Source organism: Myotis yumanensis, unplaced genomic scaffold, assembly GCF_028538775.1.
Source record: "Myotis yumanensis isolate MYYU_CA2020_CCGP unplaced genomic scaffold, mMyoYum1.0.hap1 SCAF_12, whole genome shotgun sequence".
In the NCBI taxonomy this organism is placed as follows: Eukaryota; Metazoa; Chordata; class Mammalia; order Chiroptera; family Vespertilionidae; genus Myotis; species Myotis yumanensis.
Genome location: NW_027223763.1, coordinates 10440459 through 10461350, shown reverse-complemented (window position 1 = coordinate 10461350; position 20892 = coordinate 10440459). Strand labels below are relative to the sequence as shown.

Sequence of the window (20892 nt, the reverse complement as noted above, 5' to 3'; positions counted from 1 at the left end):
AAAATGCTAAAATCTAGAATTAAAGGAGTGCGTATTACCCACACTTCCTTAGACATCAGCTGCGGGGCTAACATTCTCCCTGAATGAAACCAAGTGGAGGTCTACAGCCCTGGGCCCTGTACTTGAATGAAAGGAGGGTTGTTCCTATCAAGTCATAACTTGACCACAGAGCACTACACTCTCCATCCTAAAGGCTTGGCCCAGACACAGATGAGGGGCTGAATTTTTCTGGATAAGAAATCCAGGAAGCATCTTTGGTGAGCAAGGTAATTAACTTTTCTGGGTTTCTCCTGTGTTTTCTCCCTGACAGCCATGGGCTCCCCAAAGGAAATTCTTTTCTCTGACATCACTGAAAACTCGGCTACTGTCAGCTGGATGGCGCCCACCTCGCAGGTGGAGAGCTTCCGGATTACCTATGTGCCCATTGCCGGAGGTAACGGACAGGGGAGGGGACGGGAGGAGGAGCCTGGAGGGTTTGGGTAGAATAGTAGAGAGACCATTCCTCTCCTCTCCTTCCCAGCATCATGGCCACCCTTATGCTTGAGGCCATCTGGATAGACTTCAAGGTCCTTAGAAGACACAACCTTGGGAGGGTCATTTTAGGAAGACACCTTCCAGCGTTGACACTCTAACATCTCTGAGAAATAGGTCCCCGTTATTGCGTCCACACAATGACCTTCTCTCTCTGAGCACGCTCATCCGGAAAGCTGGTCTTGACCTGGCTGTATGTGAGGTCTTGCCCTTGGGTCTGTCTCTCAGGAAAGGATGGGAAGTTGTGACTCAGTAGAACTGGGTGTTCTCCTTTAGAGCACATGGGCTGTAACAGAGACCATGGAGGAAACACAGTCCAGTCTGTATAAAACCATCTGCCAGGTAGTGAGCTCCCTGTTAGTGGCAGTGTATACAGAGAGAATGCTAGACAACCTCTTCGGAGGAATGCTATGCTGTAGCATCTCTGTGGGGAGTTTGGCCAGGTGATGTCTAAGCTCCTCACCAGCCCTGAAATTCTAAGAAATATAAATTTTGGACTTTTTAATATCTATAGGAGTACAAACTTGACCATGACTGACTTCTTTTCTTAAAGAGTAGAACCTCGGCTAGTAAGGGAGCCTATTTATCCCTAACCTAAGACAACAGGGGTTAAATATATTAGATATACATCACATAGTGAGTTTGCCATATTCTCTGTGAGAAAAAGATATGAAATTTACTCAACATGACAGCTCTCTACTGAATGGAAATTTGCCACTTTTAGCACATTGTGACCATGTTTTTCCTCTCCTGGCTTGATTTTTGGCATCTGCTTGGATGGAAAAAAAACATTATACAAAAAGTAAGAACTCTTCTCTTATGCCAGACGGTAGGAGCAAATGAGAAGTTAAGAAAATGGTGTTGGATAAAGATGCAGTGTCATTTCCAAGTTGGATACGCCCATTCGTGGCGGCAACAGTGAGTAGGTTTCAGTGAGGCTCAGCAGTCCCCATGTTGCTTTCACTGTGTTCCAGGTACACCCTCCACAGTCACTGTGGATGGAACCAAGACTCAGACCAAGCTGACAACACTCTTACCCGGAGCCGAGTACCTTGTCAGCATCGTGGCCATGAAAGGCTTCGAGGAGAGCGAGCCCGTCTCGGGGACGTTCACCACAGGTGAGGCTCTCGCCTTCAGCATTATTGCTTGATGCTCAGCAGCCAGGAAATGTTTCTATTTAGAAAATCTTAGTGGGGAATGGACTGAACTTGGAGCACCACAGCCCTCATTTCTGGTCCATCCCCAGCCTCTCATGGGCTGCGGATCCTTGACTTCATCCTTAACCTCGCTGGGCTTCCCATTCCTGGGGCCATATGGAAGAAAAAGCACAAGTTTGGGAGTCAGCCTGACCTGGGTTGAAATCTCAAGTCAACCACTTGTAGGTACATGAGCGGTCAGTTCATTTCTTTGGGCTCTACTTTCCTTCTCTAGGAAATGGGTACAATTCTGCTTCCTTTGCTGTAAGGATCATGTGGAACTATATAGGTAAAGCATCTGTAATATGAGGACTTTGCACAATCAGCCTCCTCCCCTCCCTGGCCTGGTACTCCAGAATCACAAGAGATCTGCAATGGTGACAGCTGCAAAGTAACTGCTCTCAACTGAGCAGCTACTGTGTTCCAGGCACTGTTACTAATCCCTTTGTGGTTGCACTATTAAAATGGCTGCTATCATTCCCATTTTACAGAGGAAACCACTGAGCCCCAGGGCCCTATAAGTCATAAGTGCTGGAAACAAATTTGAACTGAGTTCAGTCGCACTCCAAACTCTGCATTCTCCTAAAATAAAGGATCATTTTCCTATTATAACCTGATCTGGGCAACACACTATAAGGAGGGGAAATAATGAATTGCATTGAAGGAGAATGAAGTGGAAAATTTCTCTTCAGGCAGCCATGTCTCTAAACAATTGATCCTTTGATAGATGAGCAATTATCCAGCCTAATCCATTCAAGGATGCAAAGAATGGGCCTTGTAGAAGTTTTTAAAAATATCCTCATAGCCTCAAAGAGTTTATAATATGCAATTAAAACATCCCATCTGAACGCAGAGTCCTGTCTACCCTTATTTCCCCATCGAAATTTTTCATTCATGGATTCTCACAGCAACACATGGCAAGAGCCAGATGCCTTTCTTTGCGAGGCCCCGTTGTCCTGGTCAGTGGCAGGAGGGTCTGAACAGGCCTGGTGAAGCAGGAAGGAACTTGGAGCGGACAGAGTGGGTTCCCCAAAGTACTCTGCCCTCCTGACTGGGAGGCCAGTCCTGGCATCTCTTGGGGCTCAGGCACATCATCTGCAAACGAGCTCCTGATGGCGGCCTCCGTGCTCCAGGCTGTGGTCCTGGAATAGTTGAGTGGTGAATGGGAACGCAGGAAGAGAGTCGTGCTGAGCTTGCTTTCTGAGAAAGCGGTGCTGGTAGCAACAGTGATCAGTCACATGGGCCTGGGCCCTGTGAATATCCATCCTTTCTCAGGACGAGTCACTTGGAGATCATGTCTACTTTATCATAAACTCTTTGAGACTATGATGATATCAAATAACTTTAATAGTCTATTAATAACACCCACTAGCACATATCACACACTTTGCCTAGTTCATGTTTACAGCAGCCAGCCTTGGACGACTGAAGAAAAAGATGTTTGGAGAAGGGAAATGACATAGGCCACACAGACCCTAGACAGAGAAGCCCAGGTAGAACACAGACCCCCAGCCTCCAGAGTCCAGGTCCGTATCATCTACAAGCCATCTAATCAGGGCTCTTACTCAAAGCCCAGAAAAGCCTCAGGCAGCCTTCACTCCAAAAGTTCCCTCTGTTTTTGTAGGTTCTTTCCCTTGGGTTCTACTATGATGATAACCCTCATCGTGTGTTCAGCCTTTCCATTTTATACAGCGTCTCTCGACATATAACATCATATGACAATCAGAAGAACACTGAGGATACAACCAGGCAGAATTACTATCCCCATTTTACAGATGGGGAAATAGAGACTCAAGGCCAGCAAGGAAGGAAGTTGTGACTCAAACCCAGGTCCCCTTGGTGCCAAGCTTAGGACTGGAAACTTTCCATGCAGCTGACACTGTGTCCCAAACCAGGAGTCGCAAGTAGCATAGACAGCTGTGGTCTGAGGTCCTACCTATGGCTGCTTATCTCTCTAACACATTACCGTCTCTCTCTGCAGCTCTGGACAGCCCATCTGGCCTGGTGACAGCCAACATCACCGACTCTGAAGCCTTGGCCATGTGGCAGCCAGCCATCGCCCCCGTGGACAGCTACATCATCTCCTACACAGGGGAGAGAGGTAAGCTTGTGTCCAAGGCCCTCCCCACTCTGAGATGTCTGTTCTGCTGTAAACTCTCCCCATTCTCCCTTCTCTGGCCACATTCAGTAAAGGATGACAGAAATGCATGGGAGGCTGGGAAGGCCAGCAGTGCCCTTGTGGCTCTCAATTGCCACCTCAGAACAGGGGCTGGGGGTAGGTGTGGAGGGGCCTGGTCAGGGGGAGGCAAAAAGGCCCTGCCCATATTCCTCTGCTTGTTGTCAAGTGAAAAAGCTTCCATGTTGTAGTTACATCAAGGGAATCCAGTAGGCATTTAAGAAAAACAAAATGGACCACCCGAGCCTGTCCATGCTTTCCCAGCCTGTCCTCCTCTTCTGCGAGGGTCTCCCCCTGTAGGCATGAGCACCCTCCCTAGGAGGCAGCTCTCATCTCTTACAAGGAAGGAGTCCAGACCTCACATCTTAAACAGGCTGCGTCGGGTGGCACTGGGGAGCCTGGGCTTCTCAGAGGCCTCAGGGGAAGCCAGGAGTAGCAAATTTGACTGCGAAATCCTTGTCTTTGCAAGCATCTCTGCTAATTTACTCAGTTCGCAAATTAAACACTTGTTTTGGGGCACTAGCACACAGCTGCCAGAACATTAAACTCAAATCCAAATAAGAGAGGAAAGAAAGAGCAATAGATTCCTTTCCACTGAATTAACCCATACTTTTGTAATGAGCTCCTCCAGGAAAAAGTGTTACTATTTTCATCTCAATGCAAATGCAAGTTTTATATCTGGGGGCTCAGTATTATTTTACCTTCAGTGACAATAGAAGGCACCATAATCTGTGTCCTGGGCCTCTGAGCATCTTAACTCAGACCGAGCAGCCACCTAAGAGAGTTCTTTGTGAGGACAGAGCCTGGGGGATGAAGGGGAGGAGCAGTTTTTGCATTTATTCTTCTTAAAAATATATTTTTATTGATTTCTGAGAGGAAGGGAGAGGGAGAGAGACAGAAACATCAATGATGACAGAGGAACATCATTGATCGGCTGCCTCCTGCCTCTCCCCTACTGGGGATCGAGCCTGCAACCTGGGCATATGCCCTCACCAGGAATCGAACCGTGACCTCCTGGTCCATGCGTCAACGCTCAACAACTGAGCCATAACTACCAGGCTGCGTGTATTCTTTTTATTCTTCAAGTCGTAAATATTCTCTATGTGGAGACTCTACAGAGTCCGAGAAGATGGTATTGTCTCAGCAAAAATATATCAGGGTACAGCTCAGTGGAATCACGGAAATGCTGGCTGCCTGGAAAAGGGCTTGGTCTAGGGCAGCCGTGGGCAAACTACGGCCCGTTTGAAATGAATAAAACTAAAAAAAAAAAGACCGTACCCTTTCATGTAATGATGTTTACTTTGAATTTATATTAGTTCACACAAACACTCCATCCATGCTTTTGTTCCGGCCCTCCGGTCCAGTTTAAGAGCCCATTGTGGCCCTCGAGTCAAAAAGTTTGCCCACCCCTGGACTAGAGGGTGGCGTGGGAGGTTCATACATGTTGTGGTAGGGTGACCACCTCTACCAATTTGTCCAGGGCTTTCCCAGTTTTAGCGCTAAAAGCCTCACAGCCTGGGGAACCCCTCAGTCCCTGGCTTGCCTGGGTTGTTGGTCCAGTGGGTGGAAATGAACACAGATACCTGGGCCCTGGTGTTTGGTGTCCACATCAGACCTAATGACGGGTCTCAAGAGGCAGTAACCCCGCTCTGGCGTGCCTGCTGCCTGACTTTTGAGGTCCCCCCACCTAATGATTTGACAACATTTGGCAAATTATAAAAGCACATGTAAGGAAGTAAAAGAGAGAGGGACAAGGCATGGGACAGATTAAACGTGGGTAGCCCCAGGCTCGGAGATATCACCTGCTCCTCTCCCCTGGCCAGTCCTTGTCCCAGCGACAGCAGCTGGAAAATTCTCCTGACCCCCAGTTCCCCTTCCTTCTGATTTGGTGCCTGGAAAAATTCAGTCTCCGTATCATAAATCTTTTGTATGTGAAGTGAGTGCTCAAGAGAGAGAAAGGGGCGTGAGGCATGTCTGCGGGGTCACTGAAAGTGTGTTAGAAGGAGGTGTGTGCGTCATTGGCCGAGCCAGCTGATGGCTCCAACCAGAAGCAGTAACTGCCTGGGTTTGTGTATTTCGTGTTCAGTGCCAGAGATCACACGGACAGTGTCCGGGAACACGGTGGAGTACGTGCTGACCAACCTGGAGCCTGCCACGGAGTACACGCTGAGCGTCTTTGCAGAGAAAGGGCCCCAGAAGAGCTCCACCATCAGCACCAAGTTCACAACAGGTAAAGAGACACCGAGAGCGGGAAGATGCCCAGCCATGGCCCCTCCGAAACAGCCACTCTCTCCAACTTCCTTCCTAAGACAGATCCTGGCAGTGGGATGCTCAGCGTCAGCCACATCCACCACTGCCAGTTCCACCAGGACCTGAAGCAGCACACCAGGTCCTTGTGAACCAAAATGACCTGCTCTCCCCAGGGACTAGGAAGCGATTTTAAAACCAGAGCTTTTAAGTGGAAAACCAGACCCCCAGTGGAAATCCAGTATTTAATGATCCATGTTCTAAGCAGGGAAATATTCTAAGAGAAGGATTTTTCCAGGCAAGTTTTCCTAGATGGCCGTTGGGTTTCTATACGCAGATCCTTTTACACACTGTAGGGAGGAGGGCCTTGAAGGAGGCCTCCTCTCAGGGATGAGCACCATCAGCATCCATCTGTCCTCTTGTTTAGGAATAAGGGACATTAGTGAGTGTGTTCACAGCTCTGTCTCTCTCTCCCCATCCAACCAAGGCCATGCTGGGCTCAGGAAAACATGGCCCCTGGGATGAGAAGAACCCCAGAGAATCTATGTCTTTGGAGATGATATGGCTCAACCTCCTCACGTACAGATGGGGAAGGTTCCACCCAAGGTCATCCAGGACAATGGTGGGGAAGGACGTGGCCCCAGGCCTCCTGATACCCAGCCAGGGATTTTTGTTGTACATTGCTGACTTATTTGCTATGGATTGTCTTCTCTTCTCCAGACCTCGATTCTCCCAGAGACTTGACTGCTACTGAGGTCCAGTCGGAAACTGCCCTCCTCACCTGGCGATCCCCCCGGGCTCCTGTCACCGGTTACTTATTGGTGTATGAATCCGTGGACGGTACAGTCAAGGTACGTTAAAGTATATAAACAACTCCCCACGGCTGGTTGAAATGTTTACATTATCCTCAAAGTAGGGAAGAATGATCTGGGTGTGTTTCTCTACCCAGTGCAACTGGGAAACTGAAAAAACACGAACAGGGCTGGATGCCAGACCTTCTGAATCACGGGCTCCAGCCTCTCATTTTTACCAGGCTCCAGAGTCGATAGCCAGCCCAGGTCAAGAGCCATGCTCAGAAGATGAGGACATTTTAGGTGCTGGAGTCTTGGTCCTTTATTATTTGATTGAGCAAAAGCTAAAGGCTTCTTCTGTGTTCTGGCCATTTGTACATCTATTGTCTCCCAGATGGCATCACTCCATGCTATATTGAAATACACATCAGCATGTTCTTATGACATTAGCTGTTAATACTGTTTACAGAAATGGTTCATACTATTTACTTTCTCTACCCACAAACTTTTTTCTTTTACTTTGTAATTTGAAATAACTTCAGACCTTCCCACAAGTGAGATTTTCCAAACTGAACTTATTACTGAGTTTTTAATTTCAGTCATTGTTCTTTATATTCCCAGGATCTTATACTTATTCTCTGCACATTCATCCGTTTCTAGTGTATTGTTTGTGTTCCCTGCATCGTCTTATCTTTATCTAGGAAGATACATGTTACCGTGATTTTGTTCCACAACCTGCGTAGCTCTTCCTTCTGTTTCGCTGCTGCTGGTTTGGTTGAGGTCTCCACTGTTCCTGTTGGAGACGTCCCGCAATGTCTGTCTGTCCTTTTGTGCTGGAGCCAAGAAGGAAGCTGATTGGGAATTCCAATCGCACTACAGGCTTACCAATGTTGGGGCTCACGGTAGAGTGATGGGGCAAGTGACCAGCAATCTTTGGGGGGCTCCCTAGTATCAGTGCTGTCAGCCTTTTCTCTTGAGCTACTCAGAGGATCCTCCAACTCCTACAGGCCCGACTGCCGGAAGCCTCGCTGGAGAAAGCGTGGCTCCCACTGTGCAGGCCTGGGTCTAGGATGATGCCGCAGCCTCCTCTGCAGCTGGCCCTGGTGGACTTGAATCCAGAGTCTCTGCCTGGCTCAGCCTTTCCAGGGACTAAACATCAGCCTTCCTTCTGGATGTGAAGGACAGTGTGCAGACTGTCAGAGCTGGAGATCTGTTTCTCATACAGTTTTAAACAAACTGTTATTCAGCCCTGCCCCATGCTGGCCTTCAGCGGCATCTTTGCTTTTGCATACATTCCATTCCTGAACTTGCTGGGCTCTGGGGCATTCATCATGCAGCCTCTGCCAGACTCTGCCCCGCCTCTACCCCCGGCTCTCTCCATTCTGTCCCTCCATGTCATGGCACCACATGCTTTCTGTCTACCAAGATCCTGTTGACATCACATGCCTGTAGCCATTTCCTCAGCCATTTCCCTCACCTTGGGGGTTTATAGTTTATATCCATTTACCATCATTTTACTGGGCATCAGAAGCAAGTAGAGATAAACTGGCATGTCTACTCTGCCGTGCTTAACCAAAAGGAGACACTCATTTCTAGTTACTCTCATGGCCCTTCTCAGAGTCAGTATAACAATGCACTCCCTCCCTGTGTGAACAGAGGCATGTCCTGCTCTCTCTGGGTGGCAGTGTCCACATCCTTAAAATGAGCGCATTGGGACCACGGTCTCTCAGGTCCCTTCTTGGTCAGGCATTCCAGGACTTGGTGTTTACCTGAAGTCCTGAGCCTCATTTCAGTGCATCCTAATTGCCTGGAAGATGACTTTGCACAGCAGCCTAGAGAGCTGATAGGTAATTGTATCCCCAAGTAATTCAATGAACCCAGCTTTATACTTGATCCTTCCCCAAGGGCCAGACCTAGGGGCCACACGAAGGTCACTGGATCACTGGTATCAAAGCTTGAGCACTTACCCTGGTTGACTTTCCTGTACGTCCAATCCCCGCTTTATGCGTTTCACTCCAGAAAAGCAGGCCTGGCCAGTGTGCTCAGTGGTTGAGCACTGACCCATGCTCTAGGACAGTGATGCCGAACCTATGACACGCGTGTCAGAGGTGATACATAAACTCATTTTTTTGGTTGATTTTTCTTTGTTAAATGGCATTTAAATATATAAAATAAATATCAAAAATATAAATCTTTGTTTTACTATGTTTACAATTATCAAAAATTTCTATATGTGACACGGCACCAGAGTTAAGTTAGGGTTTTCAAAATGCTGACATGCCGAGCTCAAAAGGTTCGCCATCACTGTTCTAGGACAATGGTTCTCAACCTGTGGGTCGCGACCCCTTTGGGGGTCGCCTAAGACCATCAGAAAACACATATATAATTACCTATTTTTTTTGTGATTAATCACTATGCTTTAATTATGTTCAATTTGTAACAATGAAAATACATCCTGCATATCAGATATTTACATTATGATTCATAACAGTAGCAAAATTACAGTTATGAAGTAGCAACGAAAATAATTTTATGGTTGGGGGTCACCACAACATGACGAACTGTATTAAAGGGTCGCGGCATTAGGAAGGTTGAGAACCACTGCTCTAGGAGGTCACTGTTTGATTTTGGGTCAGGGCACATGCCCAAGTTGCTGGCTTGGTCCCCAGTAGGGGGCGTGCAGGAGGCAGCTAAATGATGCTCCTATCTTTCCCTCTCCATTCCTCTCTAAAATCAATAAAATGGGAGGGAGGGAGGGAAGGAGGGAGGGAGGGAGGGAGGGAGGGAGGGAAGACGGACTTAAAGCATCCTGGTATAGGATGAAAGAGTCCTGGACAGGACCTTGGAAGACAAAAGGCAAGACCATCCTCTGCCACCAATAAATGCTGAGTGAGAGCAAAACTCCACCCCCATTGGAAAAACCAGAATAACTTCACCTGCCCAGTTGCGAGGGTGGAAGAGGACCTTCCAGGGGCCTCCACACTGACTCATTCCTGCCTAAACACAGTCGGCTGTGTTTGCAGATTGTAGAGAGCACCACTGTGTTTGGTTAGCTAGGAATTTAGGTTGAATTCCAATCCCAGACACCAGCTAAAAGGTGATTTCACAGGCATTGGAAGCTGGAAAGAAGATTTGAAAAGAAAGAGCATTTCCTGCAAACTGAAACTGATCCCCTCCTCCGGACAGCAGGGCAGCCACCAGGCACAAGCCACAGCGCAGTCAGTGCAGGCCTTGCCACAACAGCACACTCTGCCTCCCCTGGACATCTCTGTTCTAGAAAAGGGGCATGGGGGTCAGCACCAGGCGTCATCAGACCATGCCCACTGAGCCCCATAACCATCTCCTGACTTAAGAGATCACCTGGGGAGTTTCTTGAATATGCACCTGGCCAGGCCCACTTCTAGCCCGTATGATCCAGGCAGTATGGGGTGGAGCCCAGGTGTTGCATTATTTAAAAAATTCCCAGAGGGCTGTGAAAAAAAAGCCATATTTAGGGACCACTGATATAACTGCCTCAAAATCTAAACCTTTTCTCCTTTGTGTAGCTCAGGTGGCCACCAGATTAAGTTGGGTTTGTGTCATTCACTTGTTCAAAACCCTTTGAGGAATCTCCATTCCTAATCCTGATTAACTTTAAATTCCAATAGCATGGCTTTTAAGCCCTCTGCCCATCTCTTCTATCATCACTCCCCCACCAAATACCAAGTATGGTTGAGGTAGGTCATTGCCTTTTCATATTATTTTAATTAGTTCTGCCTCTTCTGGCCCCAGGACCTTTGCTCATGCTGCATTCTCTCCATCTCTGACATCTTAGAAGGGAGCATGGAGCCTGGCACAGAGTGAGACTCAGTGGCTTCTTATTGATTAAAGAAATAAACAGATGGGTGAATGAATGAATACATCATCTGTGTCCTAAGGATTTATGTGGCCAAATTCTATTATGTTCTTTCTTCTGTCCTTAGGAAGTTATTGTGGGTCCAGACACCACCTCCTACAGCCTGGCAGAGCTGAGCCCATCCACTCACTACACAGCAAAGATCCAAGCATTGAATGGGCCCCTGAGGAGCAAGCTGGTCCAGACCATCTTCACCACAAGTAAGGGGCGCAGGGATCAAACCTGTGAGACTGAACCAGCCCTCCTCTCCTCTGACTGCTACATTAAATTCACCCATCAAACCTCTGACAAGGATCAGTTCCTTGCCACTCCCTGAAAGCCTGAGGAATGTGGGTGCAAGAGATGACAGGGCTCATGGTGAAAGGGAAGGAGGGTCAGTAGTGAGAACTACTGGATTCAGTCCTCATCTCCACCATTTGCTCTGTGTGACTTGGGAAATCACTGCCATTCTACGAGCCTCAATTTTTTCACCTCTGGGCTTGATAACAACCCCTTTTTCACAAGAACTCTGTGAGAGTCCTTGTATTGCATTTGAACTCCTAGCCCATTGTGTGGTCCATTCTCAGGGCTCATTATACACTTAGGGCCCCTCTTTTTCTTCAGCTTCTCAACATTTGCAAAGCCTGTCCATATTCACTCATGCACAGCCTCCCACCAAACTGGTGTGGTGGGCCAGGAATGCCATCCCCAGTTTTTTGGTGGAGAAACAGAGGCTCCCAGAGGCTCCCTTGATTTCTCAAGGCTACACCATGACTCAGAGTCAGCTTTGGGCTCAGTGCTCCAGGACCAGGGAACTGCCCCTGCACCCTGCCACTGCGTACCTTCTGCAGATGTTAGGCATGCAAGGTGTTCCATTGGTGAATAAAAGGAAGCAGCCGTTCCTGGGAAGGGAGGAGTCTGCCTTTGGGGAGCCCTGAACCTGGATTGCATGGAGCGGACCCCAGAGATGCCTCCTGCCCGCACTCTTCACTCTGGTTACTCTGCACACACCTGCTGAGGGAGGGTCACAGGCAAACACACCTCTTTGCCAGAACTTACACCAGGTGTTGGGAACACAAAAATATGAGTGTGCCCTAAATATGACTTCAGATGAAGGCTGTGAAATAGACAACAGCTAATGATGCAACTTCAGGTGAAGGTCAAGTACAGTAAGGAGTCAGATCAGAAAAAGGACAGCTGTGGCCATCAGTTCTCCTTGCCACCTGCTAAGCACAGGCCCAAGATTGTCTGTATCTATCATGGTTTTAAGTTTTTGCATCACATTACTGCACTTGGAAATTCCCCAAGCATTCTTGTTCTCCCCGACCCCACCTGTCTAAGATCCCTAGGCTCAGGGCAGTAAATGCCATCTCCAGCATCCTAAGGCAAGAAAGAGGAATTCAGGACTGAACTCCTGAATTATCTGGTGACACTGAGATGCAACCGGCCTAACAGAGTGCCCTGATCCACAGTGAGCCACCCACTGCGTGCTGGGGACCTAGACAGCCTGGCCACTCGAGGTAGATCGAGGCCAACCTCACACACGGACATCACAGTGGTTCAGCCCTCCTCCCACTGACATCATTGACAGCTTCTATCAATCTAAGGGACTGAGATGGACGTGTCCCTTAGATCCACAACCTCTAAGCCACACTGCACCCACGCCGATAGGTTTTGTTCCCTCTTGCATCTGAGGGAACAGAGCCTCAGAGAGGGTCAGTCATCCAGCCCCAAAGAGTAGAGCTGAAATCCACGAGCTCCCACCCCAGTCTCCCTGCTCTGACGCCACTCTTTCTTCTACCCCCCAGTTGGACTCCTGTACCCATTCCCCAGGGACTGCTCCCAGGCAATGCTGAACGGAGACACGACCTCTGGCCTCTACACTATTTACCTGAACGGCGATAAGGCCCAGGCTCTGGAAGTCTTCTGTGACATGACCTCTGATGGGGGCGGATGGATAGTGAGTATCCCCGAAACCCCAGCACGGGGGCTGGGGCAGAGGGCGGGGGGGGGGGGGGGGGCGGGCAGGAGGGCTGGAGGCCCTGCCCCTGCACTCTGACCCCAAGGTGCATGAGGTTTGTAAGATAGTGCCTGCCACAAGCAGACACTCAAAGATTATCTCTTAAACAAAAGAATGGGGACAAAAAGAAGAAAATATTTTTCTTGTAATTTATGTCTTCTGATCCTTAGCTCTGTGATGCACAAAAATGACAGTGGTCATATACCCACTGTGTATATTACTTACCATTTGCTCTCTACCAGGCATTGTGCTAAGAATTTTATATGAATTATGTCAATTGCATTACCATATGAGCTGGATAGTATTTTTTTTAATTGACACACTATTTTTTTAGAGCAGTTTTATGTTTACAACAAAACTGAGCATATGGCCCTAGCCGGTCTGGCTCAGTGGATAGAGCATCAGCCTGTGGATGGAAGAGTCCCAGGTTCGATTCCAGTCAAGGGCATGTACCTTGGTTGATGGCTCCTCCCTGGTCCTGGCCCTAGTCAGGGCATGAGCAGGAGGCAACCAATCTATGTGTTTCTCTCTGTCTGTCCCTCTCTCTTCCACTCTTTCTAAAAATCAATGGGAAAAAAATAACTTAGGATGGGGAATAAAAAATAATAATAAATAATAAAATGCAACACTATTTTTTTTAAAAAAATTGAGCATATGGTACAGTGAGTGCCCCCAGGCCCTGGTCCCCACAGGCACAGCCTCTCCCGCCATCAGCATCCCGCCCCGGGTGTGCATTAGTTACAAGTGACCCTACACTGACATAGCATCATCATGGGGCAGTGGGTGGTGTTTTTAGTCCCTACGCTTCAGGTGAGAACACTGAGGCTCAGAGAAAGGAGGTGAGCTGCCCAAGTTACCTGGCAAATTAGTGAGGACAGAGCTGGGACAGGTGCTTTCCCACAGCCCGATGTTCTTCCTCTCAGAAAGGTGCCTTCTCTTTCCTCCAGTAGTTTGAGTGCACCCAGCCTCACTGGTTGTGTTCACAGGTGTTCCTGAGGCGCAAAAACGGACGCGAGGACTTCTATCGCAACTGGAAAGCCTATGCCGCTGGGTTTGGGGACCGAAGAGAAGAGTTCTGGCTCGGTGAGGCCGCCCTGCATGCTTATGTCCCAAACGTCCATTTCTGCCCCCTCGTCACTTGTCCCAACCCACAGCGACCTCTGGGAGAGAAATGGATGAGGGGGAAACAGCTCTGGTAGTACACACTAAATTTCAACTTCTCATTGGAAAATATTTTAAATTCTCTGGGTCATGAAAAATAAAACTCTGGTCAAGGGAGAGCCAACAGTCAGGCCTTAAGAATGAGCCTCGCCTTTAGTCATTCACTGGCCACTTAAGAATTGTCCTCCTGAACCGTTAACTGCTTCTGCCCTGGGCTCCTGGTGGTGAGATGGGGTCTTATAGCCATAACCTCTAAGCACCCCTACAAGGTACAAAGTTCCTGTCTTGCACATAGGAAACCAGAGTCTTGGAGGAGAATCTAGCCAATACTGTGAGCATCTGAGCTGCAATGTGAAATGTCCTGAGGCAGCACTACAATGCCCTCCTCCATCCATCCACATGCTCACACCTTCCCATAACCTGCCTGCAAAGGGACTGTCTGGCGGGGAATGTCTATCCAGCTATCATCCCCTCCCTTTCACTTGTATGGAGCTTTAGAGTTTACCAGGGGCTTTCTCCACCTCACCTCCTCTGATCTTCACAACACTAGGGGTTGGCAGGGCAAAGCTCTCAACCCGAGTTAGCCTGAGGCTTAGAAACATCATCTGTTTTGCCTGGTGTTGCCCCAGCAAGGAACAGACCAAGCTGCAAGCCCGGGTCTAAGACTCGACCCTCCTCATCAGCCGCTGCCCTGATGCGGGTGGAGTAGAAACAATAGCCTCTGTCGCTGGTGCTTCTGCATCATCCCTTGCCTGTCGTCCACAGGGCTGGACAACCTGAACAAAATCACGTCTCAGGGGCAGTACGAGTTGCGGGTGGACCTGCGGGACCACGGGAAGACAGCCTATGCCGTCTATGACAAGTTCAGCGTGGGAGACGCCAAGACTCGCTACAAGCTGAAGGTGGAGGGGTACAGCGGGACAGCAGGTACGGACGGCCACTCAGAGCCCAAGGAACCACAGGACCTTCCTGTGTTCTCAGCTGATTCCTCCCTGCATCATCCCTCCCTTCCTTCATTCATCCATCCATTTATTGGGTCATCCATTTATTGAGTATTTGAATCCCTACTGGGCGCTAATCTGGAAGAGCTACTATTGGACTGATCTGGGAAGGTATTTTGGTCACTGAAACAGAGAAGGTTGGGAAGCGGACATTCAGGGCTTATCTGGAGCTGCCATCACTTAGAAATGTTTAGATTTCAGCATAGACTGACAGAAAAAGTCTCTCAGGGGCCTTCATACTTGTGTAACCCAGTGCTTCTCAATCTGTTATGTACATACTAGAGGCCCAGTGCACGGAATTCGTACAATTGTGGGGGGGGAGGCCTCAGCCCAGCCTACGCCTTCTGGCAGTCTGGGACCCCTTGGGGGATGTCCGACTGCCGGGGAGGCAGGAGAGGCTCCTGCTACCGCCACTATGCTCACCAGCCGTGAGCCCAGCTTCTGGCTGAGTGGCACTCCCCTTGTGGGAGTGCACTGACCACCAAAGGGAAGCTCCTGTGCTGAGCGTCTGCCCCCTGGTGGTCAGTGCACATCATAGAGACCAGTCGATCTGCTGTTTGATTTGCATATTAGCCTTTTATTATATAGGATGAGCCCTCAAGGGATGCCAGGTGCTGACACAGCCACCGAGATTCAGTGTTTCTTACAAGCTCCCTGGTGATGCCGCTGTGGGTGATGTTGCACTCTGAGTAGCAAACAATTCAGTCCATCACCAACTGCTCGAGTCTCTTGGAAGACATCCCTGCCACATGGCCAACCAGCCTCAGCCTGAACACCCCAGGGCAGAAGACTTCCGCAGCACTGTTTTTGTTCTTTGGTCCCCAACCTAGTGCAAATTTCTTGACTTGACACAGCCTCTGTGTGGTGTCTGGCGCCACATTAGAGGAGAAATAAACAAGGACACAGCATGCAATCAGGGCTCCTGGGTCGCATCCTTTGGTGCAGATATTCCCACACATTACCCCCACTCAGCTCTCACAGAAGCCATGCCAGGAAGGCACAGAGGAGGAAAACGAGGCTCAGAAAAGTTCGGCGATTTGCCCAAGTGACACAGCTTGTAGAGAGCGGGCCCAGGTATAAGCCGGGCTGCAGAAGGTGTTCTTGGGAACAAGAGGGATCAGGTCTGAGAGTGTGCCCAGCCCGTGCCACCCTGCCCACTTTGGGTGGCTCTCAGTGATGTGGATGAAAACAGAAGAGATGCTGTGGTCTATTTACAGCCTCTCTGAGCCCTGAAAGAAAACATCTATGATTTTTTAAAAAAAAAAAAACTCCAGATAAAAGTTTGCCGAAAGCCAGGCTCAGTGGAAGAAGAGACAAAGCTCTTTAGAGAAGAGAGAGGCCCCTCAAAGAAGCCTGACATTTTATTACCTGGCCATAAATACCTCTTTGGTGGAGATGGCTTCAAGCAAGAGGGATACAGTTACATGGCAAACAAAGACAAGCTGACTGAGCAGCAGGAGTGAGTGAGCCTCCGCCCCTCTCTGTAATTCCAGCGGAGATGAGCTGGGATGCATCCCTCACAGGAGACACCTCGTTTATCAGGGTCCACCTGCCACGCTCATGCTCGGCAGCTGAGACAGGCACCTGCTGCCTCTGACAACCTGCTCCTAAAGGCCAGGGTAGGTGCCAGGGCATCCTGATGCTTTGATGCACTGCGCTGGCCCGGTGGGGAGTGAGGGTGCACAGAAAGAACGGCACTGAAATCTTCCCAAAACTCCGTGTTCATTTATAAACTAGATTCCCCAAAAGCACTCCATGAGTGGGCTTTTTGTCCAAGAGTCAGGGAACGCTGGTCCCATAAACACTTAGAAATCTGATAGCTGAAGGGTTTGCTTCCAAGTATGGTTCTAAAGATTTGTATTTAGGGGAAAGCATTCTTAAATGCAGATTTCTCGCATTTCTCAGTGAGTGCCTTTATGGAAAGGGAATGCAAAACATCATAAAAATAGCACCAATCATAACTATTTGCTCAACTCTTTTCAGCAAACACCTTATATATGATCCCAGCAGCACTCTGAGGTGGATAGAATCAATGTACTAGTCCCATTTTATAGCATAGAAAACTGAGGTGCAACAAGCAACTTGACCTGTGCAAGGTCACAGCTAGGGAGTGAAAGAGATGAGACTTGAAGCTGGACCACAAAGTCACCCGCAGCCCTCTTTCTACCACATGCTGCTTCTGTCAGAAATGCATCCGTCAGATATGAGGGATGACACTCATATCCCATCTAGTCCCATGTGTGATTCTAAATCTGGCCTAGTGTTCAAGGCTGGCCCAACTAGGCCCGTTCCCTTGTCACCTCCAGTTGTGTCCTTCACATCCCAGAGGAGATTCCAGCTGGGATTTCTCAGGTGCATTCTTTCTCTCTCCCAGGTGACTCGATGGCCTACCACAATGGCAGGTCCTTCTCCACCTTCGACAAGGACACAGACTCAGCCATCACCAACTGTGCTCTGTCCTACAAGGGGGCCTTCTGGTACAAGAACTGTCACCGTGTCAACCTGATGGGCAGATATGGGGACAATAACCACAGTCAGGTGAGCGGACCGAGAGGGCCCAGGACCAAGCTTGAAAGCCGGTTGGGGGTGAGACTAGGGGCAGCAACCTCAGTAGATGACATGTTTTTCCCAGCACAGCAGGGGGAACCTCAGTGACATGCAGGTCAGGTGAGTCATAGAAATAGCCCTAGCCGGTTTGGCTCAGTGGATGGAGCGTCAGCCTGCAGACTGAAAGGTCCCAGGTTCGATTCTGATCAAGGGCATGTACCTGGGTTGCGGGCATATCCCCAGTGGGAGGTGTGCAAGTGGCAGCTGATCGATGTTTCTCTCTCATTGATGTTTCTAACTCTCTATCCCTCTCCCTTCCTCTCTGTAAAAAATCAATAAAATATATTATTAAAAAAAAAAAAAAGAAATAGCACATGAGGGAAACCACTGGTCAGGTGGATTCCAACACAGAGAGCTTTCCTCGGACAAAATCTTCATCTGACCCCACAAGGAGAGCAGACAAAGGGGAGACCCTGAGGTGAAGTGGGGTGAGCGCAGGTGTTCCTGCGTCTTACTACGTCGCCTCAGTTACACTTCCACTCTGAGCATTATTCACCGCCTTGTCCCCTAACTTCAGTGCAATACAAGGTCTTCCAGAAAATTAAGACAGCTGTGTGCCAAAGGAAACTTCTTTTTCCATCCTTCCTTTCAGCTGTGGAAGAAGGAGATGATGATATAAAAGGCCGTAAGGAGAGCAGGGAGGGCCCTAGCTCTGGCTCTGCTCCAGCCGCTGTGCTTGCTCCTTCACATTCTCCCATTCCATTCCGACCCCCAGTCAGATCCTTGGTAGGAATCCTGTGGATTATAGACGCCCCCGCACGGAGCTACTCAATTCTGTTACCTCCAGTCCTGACCTGAATTCTTTCACACTTTTCCTCGTGATGGCAAGTGCCATCGGCCACCACTTAGTTCCCAGCTGGCAGAGCCAACGTCAGGTGGCTTGTGACTAGAGTAACACAGCTGAGTCGGATTCCGCTAGCCCCTCTGGCACTTTTCACCGCAAAGGTCAACAGACAGAGACAGCTGAACTGCACGGCAGTCACGCTGGAACAGAACTCACCCCGTCAGCTAGAGCAGTGATGGCAAACCTATGACACGTATGTCAGAGGTGACATGCAAACTCATTTTTTTGGTTGATTTTTCTTTGTTAAATGGCATTTAAATATATAAAATAAATATAAAAAATATAAGTGTTTTACTATGGTTGCAAATATCAAAAAATTTCTATATGTGACATGCACCAGAGTTAAGTTAGGGTTTTTCAAAATGCTGGCACGCCGAGCTCAAAAGGTTCACCATCACTGAGCTAGAGAGCAATAGTCAGTGCCTACTGGGAACCAACTGGGAGCTCTTCTCTTGTTCTACAGGGTGTTAACTGGTTCCACTGGAAGGGCCACGAACATTCCATCCAGTTTGCTGAGATGAAGGTGAGACCCAGCAACTTCCGAAACCTCGAAGGCAGGCGCAAGCGGGCGTGAATTGCAGGGACACCTGGCTGAGAGGTGTAGGGCCCAGAGGAAGAAGAGAATTTTACCAAAGCACAGTGCAACCCGTCCAACCATCAAGCCACACCTGGGCATCTGGCGGGAGTTCACGTGGACCATGGCGCCTCGGGCCAACGGCAGCAGCACGGGCCTCCCCCTCTGCGATTCCTTCCTTCGCACCAAAGACAACCTCTCCAACAGGTTTCTGTTGTGTTGTTCGAATCTGCAAAAGCCTTCCAGGGACAGCAGCCAATGGTCTTTCTTCTCGCGGGTGGCTGTGGGCAGGGGGTGGGGGTATCCACTGTACAGTGATAGTTTTAGAACCGGCTGTCTTTTACACAAAGCTGCATAATTAATGTTATTTTTGTTCCCAGTGATTCAGTGTGTGTTATTGGGAGCCATCCCCATTTTTTACATTTCATACAACAGAACCCAGAAAAGCAACCCTGTTTCAATGTTAAGGATATAATTAATAATTATTAATATAATAATAAGGATGATGATAAAAACTAAGGATTTTTAAAGAGACTTTCCTTCCCGAAACACATGTGGACAGTACCTGATTGTATTTTTTTTTAATAAAAGCACAAGTACTTTTAAATTGGGCTGTTGTTTCACCTTCCATTGTTGAGCTTAAATCCCATCAAAGCCAAAGTATTTGTACACCAGGGGGTGCTGGAACACCAGGGGGTGCTGGAACAGGAAGGTGAGGAGGGTGCTGGTCATGTGGGAAAGAAGGGCCAGAAGGGAGGGAAACACTTTTCTGGACAAAGTTGAACAAGGTCGGAAAAGCTTACGCGTTAGATTCAGCTTCTTGCTCAATATTTCCAAGACTAGTTGTTTATGGTTTAAAAGCTGTTTTGTACACGCATTTTCCTATGTGATCGCCTAACAATGTTATGACATAGATGAGGCGAGAATTGTTATCATTCCCAGAGGCAGCACTGTCTGAGTGGGGGTGCTCACACACGTCTTCACATCAGAGCATTTCCGTGAGAAATGAATGATATCACCCACAGGAGGCCCTCAGCACAGTGCCCGGCACACTAAGTGCTAATAGGCAGTAGTTATCCTACTATTACTTTACATATGATGGGTTGGGGTTCCTACAAGAGCGATGACTTGTGTGTGACTACTTACCCAGTTAATAATAGAACCAGGATTTAAACTCAGGGCCCAATGTCCCTGCTCCCCCACCCCTACCCCTGATGAAACTGCCCTCTTCCCTGGGGAAAGGTGTGTCATGAGGACAACGGACAGGTTGCAGAATGAGGATGGTTCACAGGGATCCTTCATCAGGGTTCACAATCCCGAATCTTAGAACTACAAAGAATACCTGTTAGGAATATCTCCTCCTTCTCCCCTACTCAAAGCCCCCCGAAAGGAAGAGAGAGCCCAGTGTCCCCCACCCCCCAGCCTCAGCCTGAAGACGTCTGGTAATAGGGAGCTCACTGCCCAGCACACCAGGCAGATCTGTTCACACCCAGTGACTATGAGTCAGAACCACACTTGACACATTTCTCTTTTAGAACCAGGATGGGGAAAGCAATCCCCAGTTCATTCCCTGAGGCACTTTCAGCAAATTGACTTATTTAATGAAAACGTTGGGGCTGATAGGCCTCATTCAAATGGAATGTGATGGCTCAGAGAGAGGATCAGAGCATCGAGGCTCTGGCCAGGCGCTTTGCCGCACAGTTTATCGCGCTTTAATGAGCGCTGTCATGTCACAGACACAATTTGCTGCTCAGATCACAGACTTGTTGCCTGCAATTCAGCCATAGCAACACCTGCTTTGCTCCATACACCCAAACAAAGGGTGCCCTGCAACCGCCAAGCCTTAGTGCAAGCCTTAACCCTCTGAAGG

The 20892-nt window shown here is 48.7% G+C and overlaps 1 protein-coding gene across 8 annotated transcripts in view; it reads left to right on the top strand.

Moving 5' to 3' along the window:
* TNC (tenascin C) overlaps positions 1–19629 on the top strand; it is an 86686-nt gene extending 67057 nt beyond the window's left edge. For all 8 annotated transcript variants that reach the window (XM_070430782.1, XM_070430780.1, XM_070430783.1 and 5 more), the window contains 11 exons: positions 311–433; positions 1506–1649; positions 3709–3828; positions 5990–6133; positions 6871–7001; positions 10904–11036; positions 12624–12775; positions 13822–13918; positions 14762–14923; positions 17372–17535; positions 18912–19629. In XM_070430782.1, the coding sequence (XP_070286883.1) occupies positions 311–433; positions 1506–1649; positions 3709–3828; positions 5990–6133; positions 6871–7001; positions 10904–11036; positions 12624–12775; positions 13822–13918; positions 14762–14923; positions 17372–17535; positions 18912–19022 (1481 nt within the window). In that variant the 3' untranslated portion in view covers positions 19023–19629. The remainder of the gene's footprint in view (positions 1–310; positions 434–1505; positions 1650–3708; positions 3829–5989; positions 6134–6870; positions 7002–10903; positions 11037–12623; positions 12776–13821; positions 13919–14761; positions 14924–17371; positions 17536–18911) is intronic.
* The last annotated feature ends 1263 nt before the right edge of the window (positions 19630–20892 follow it).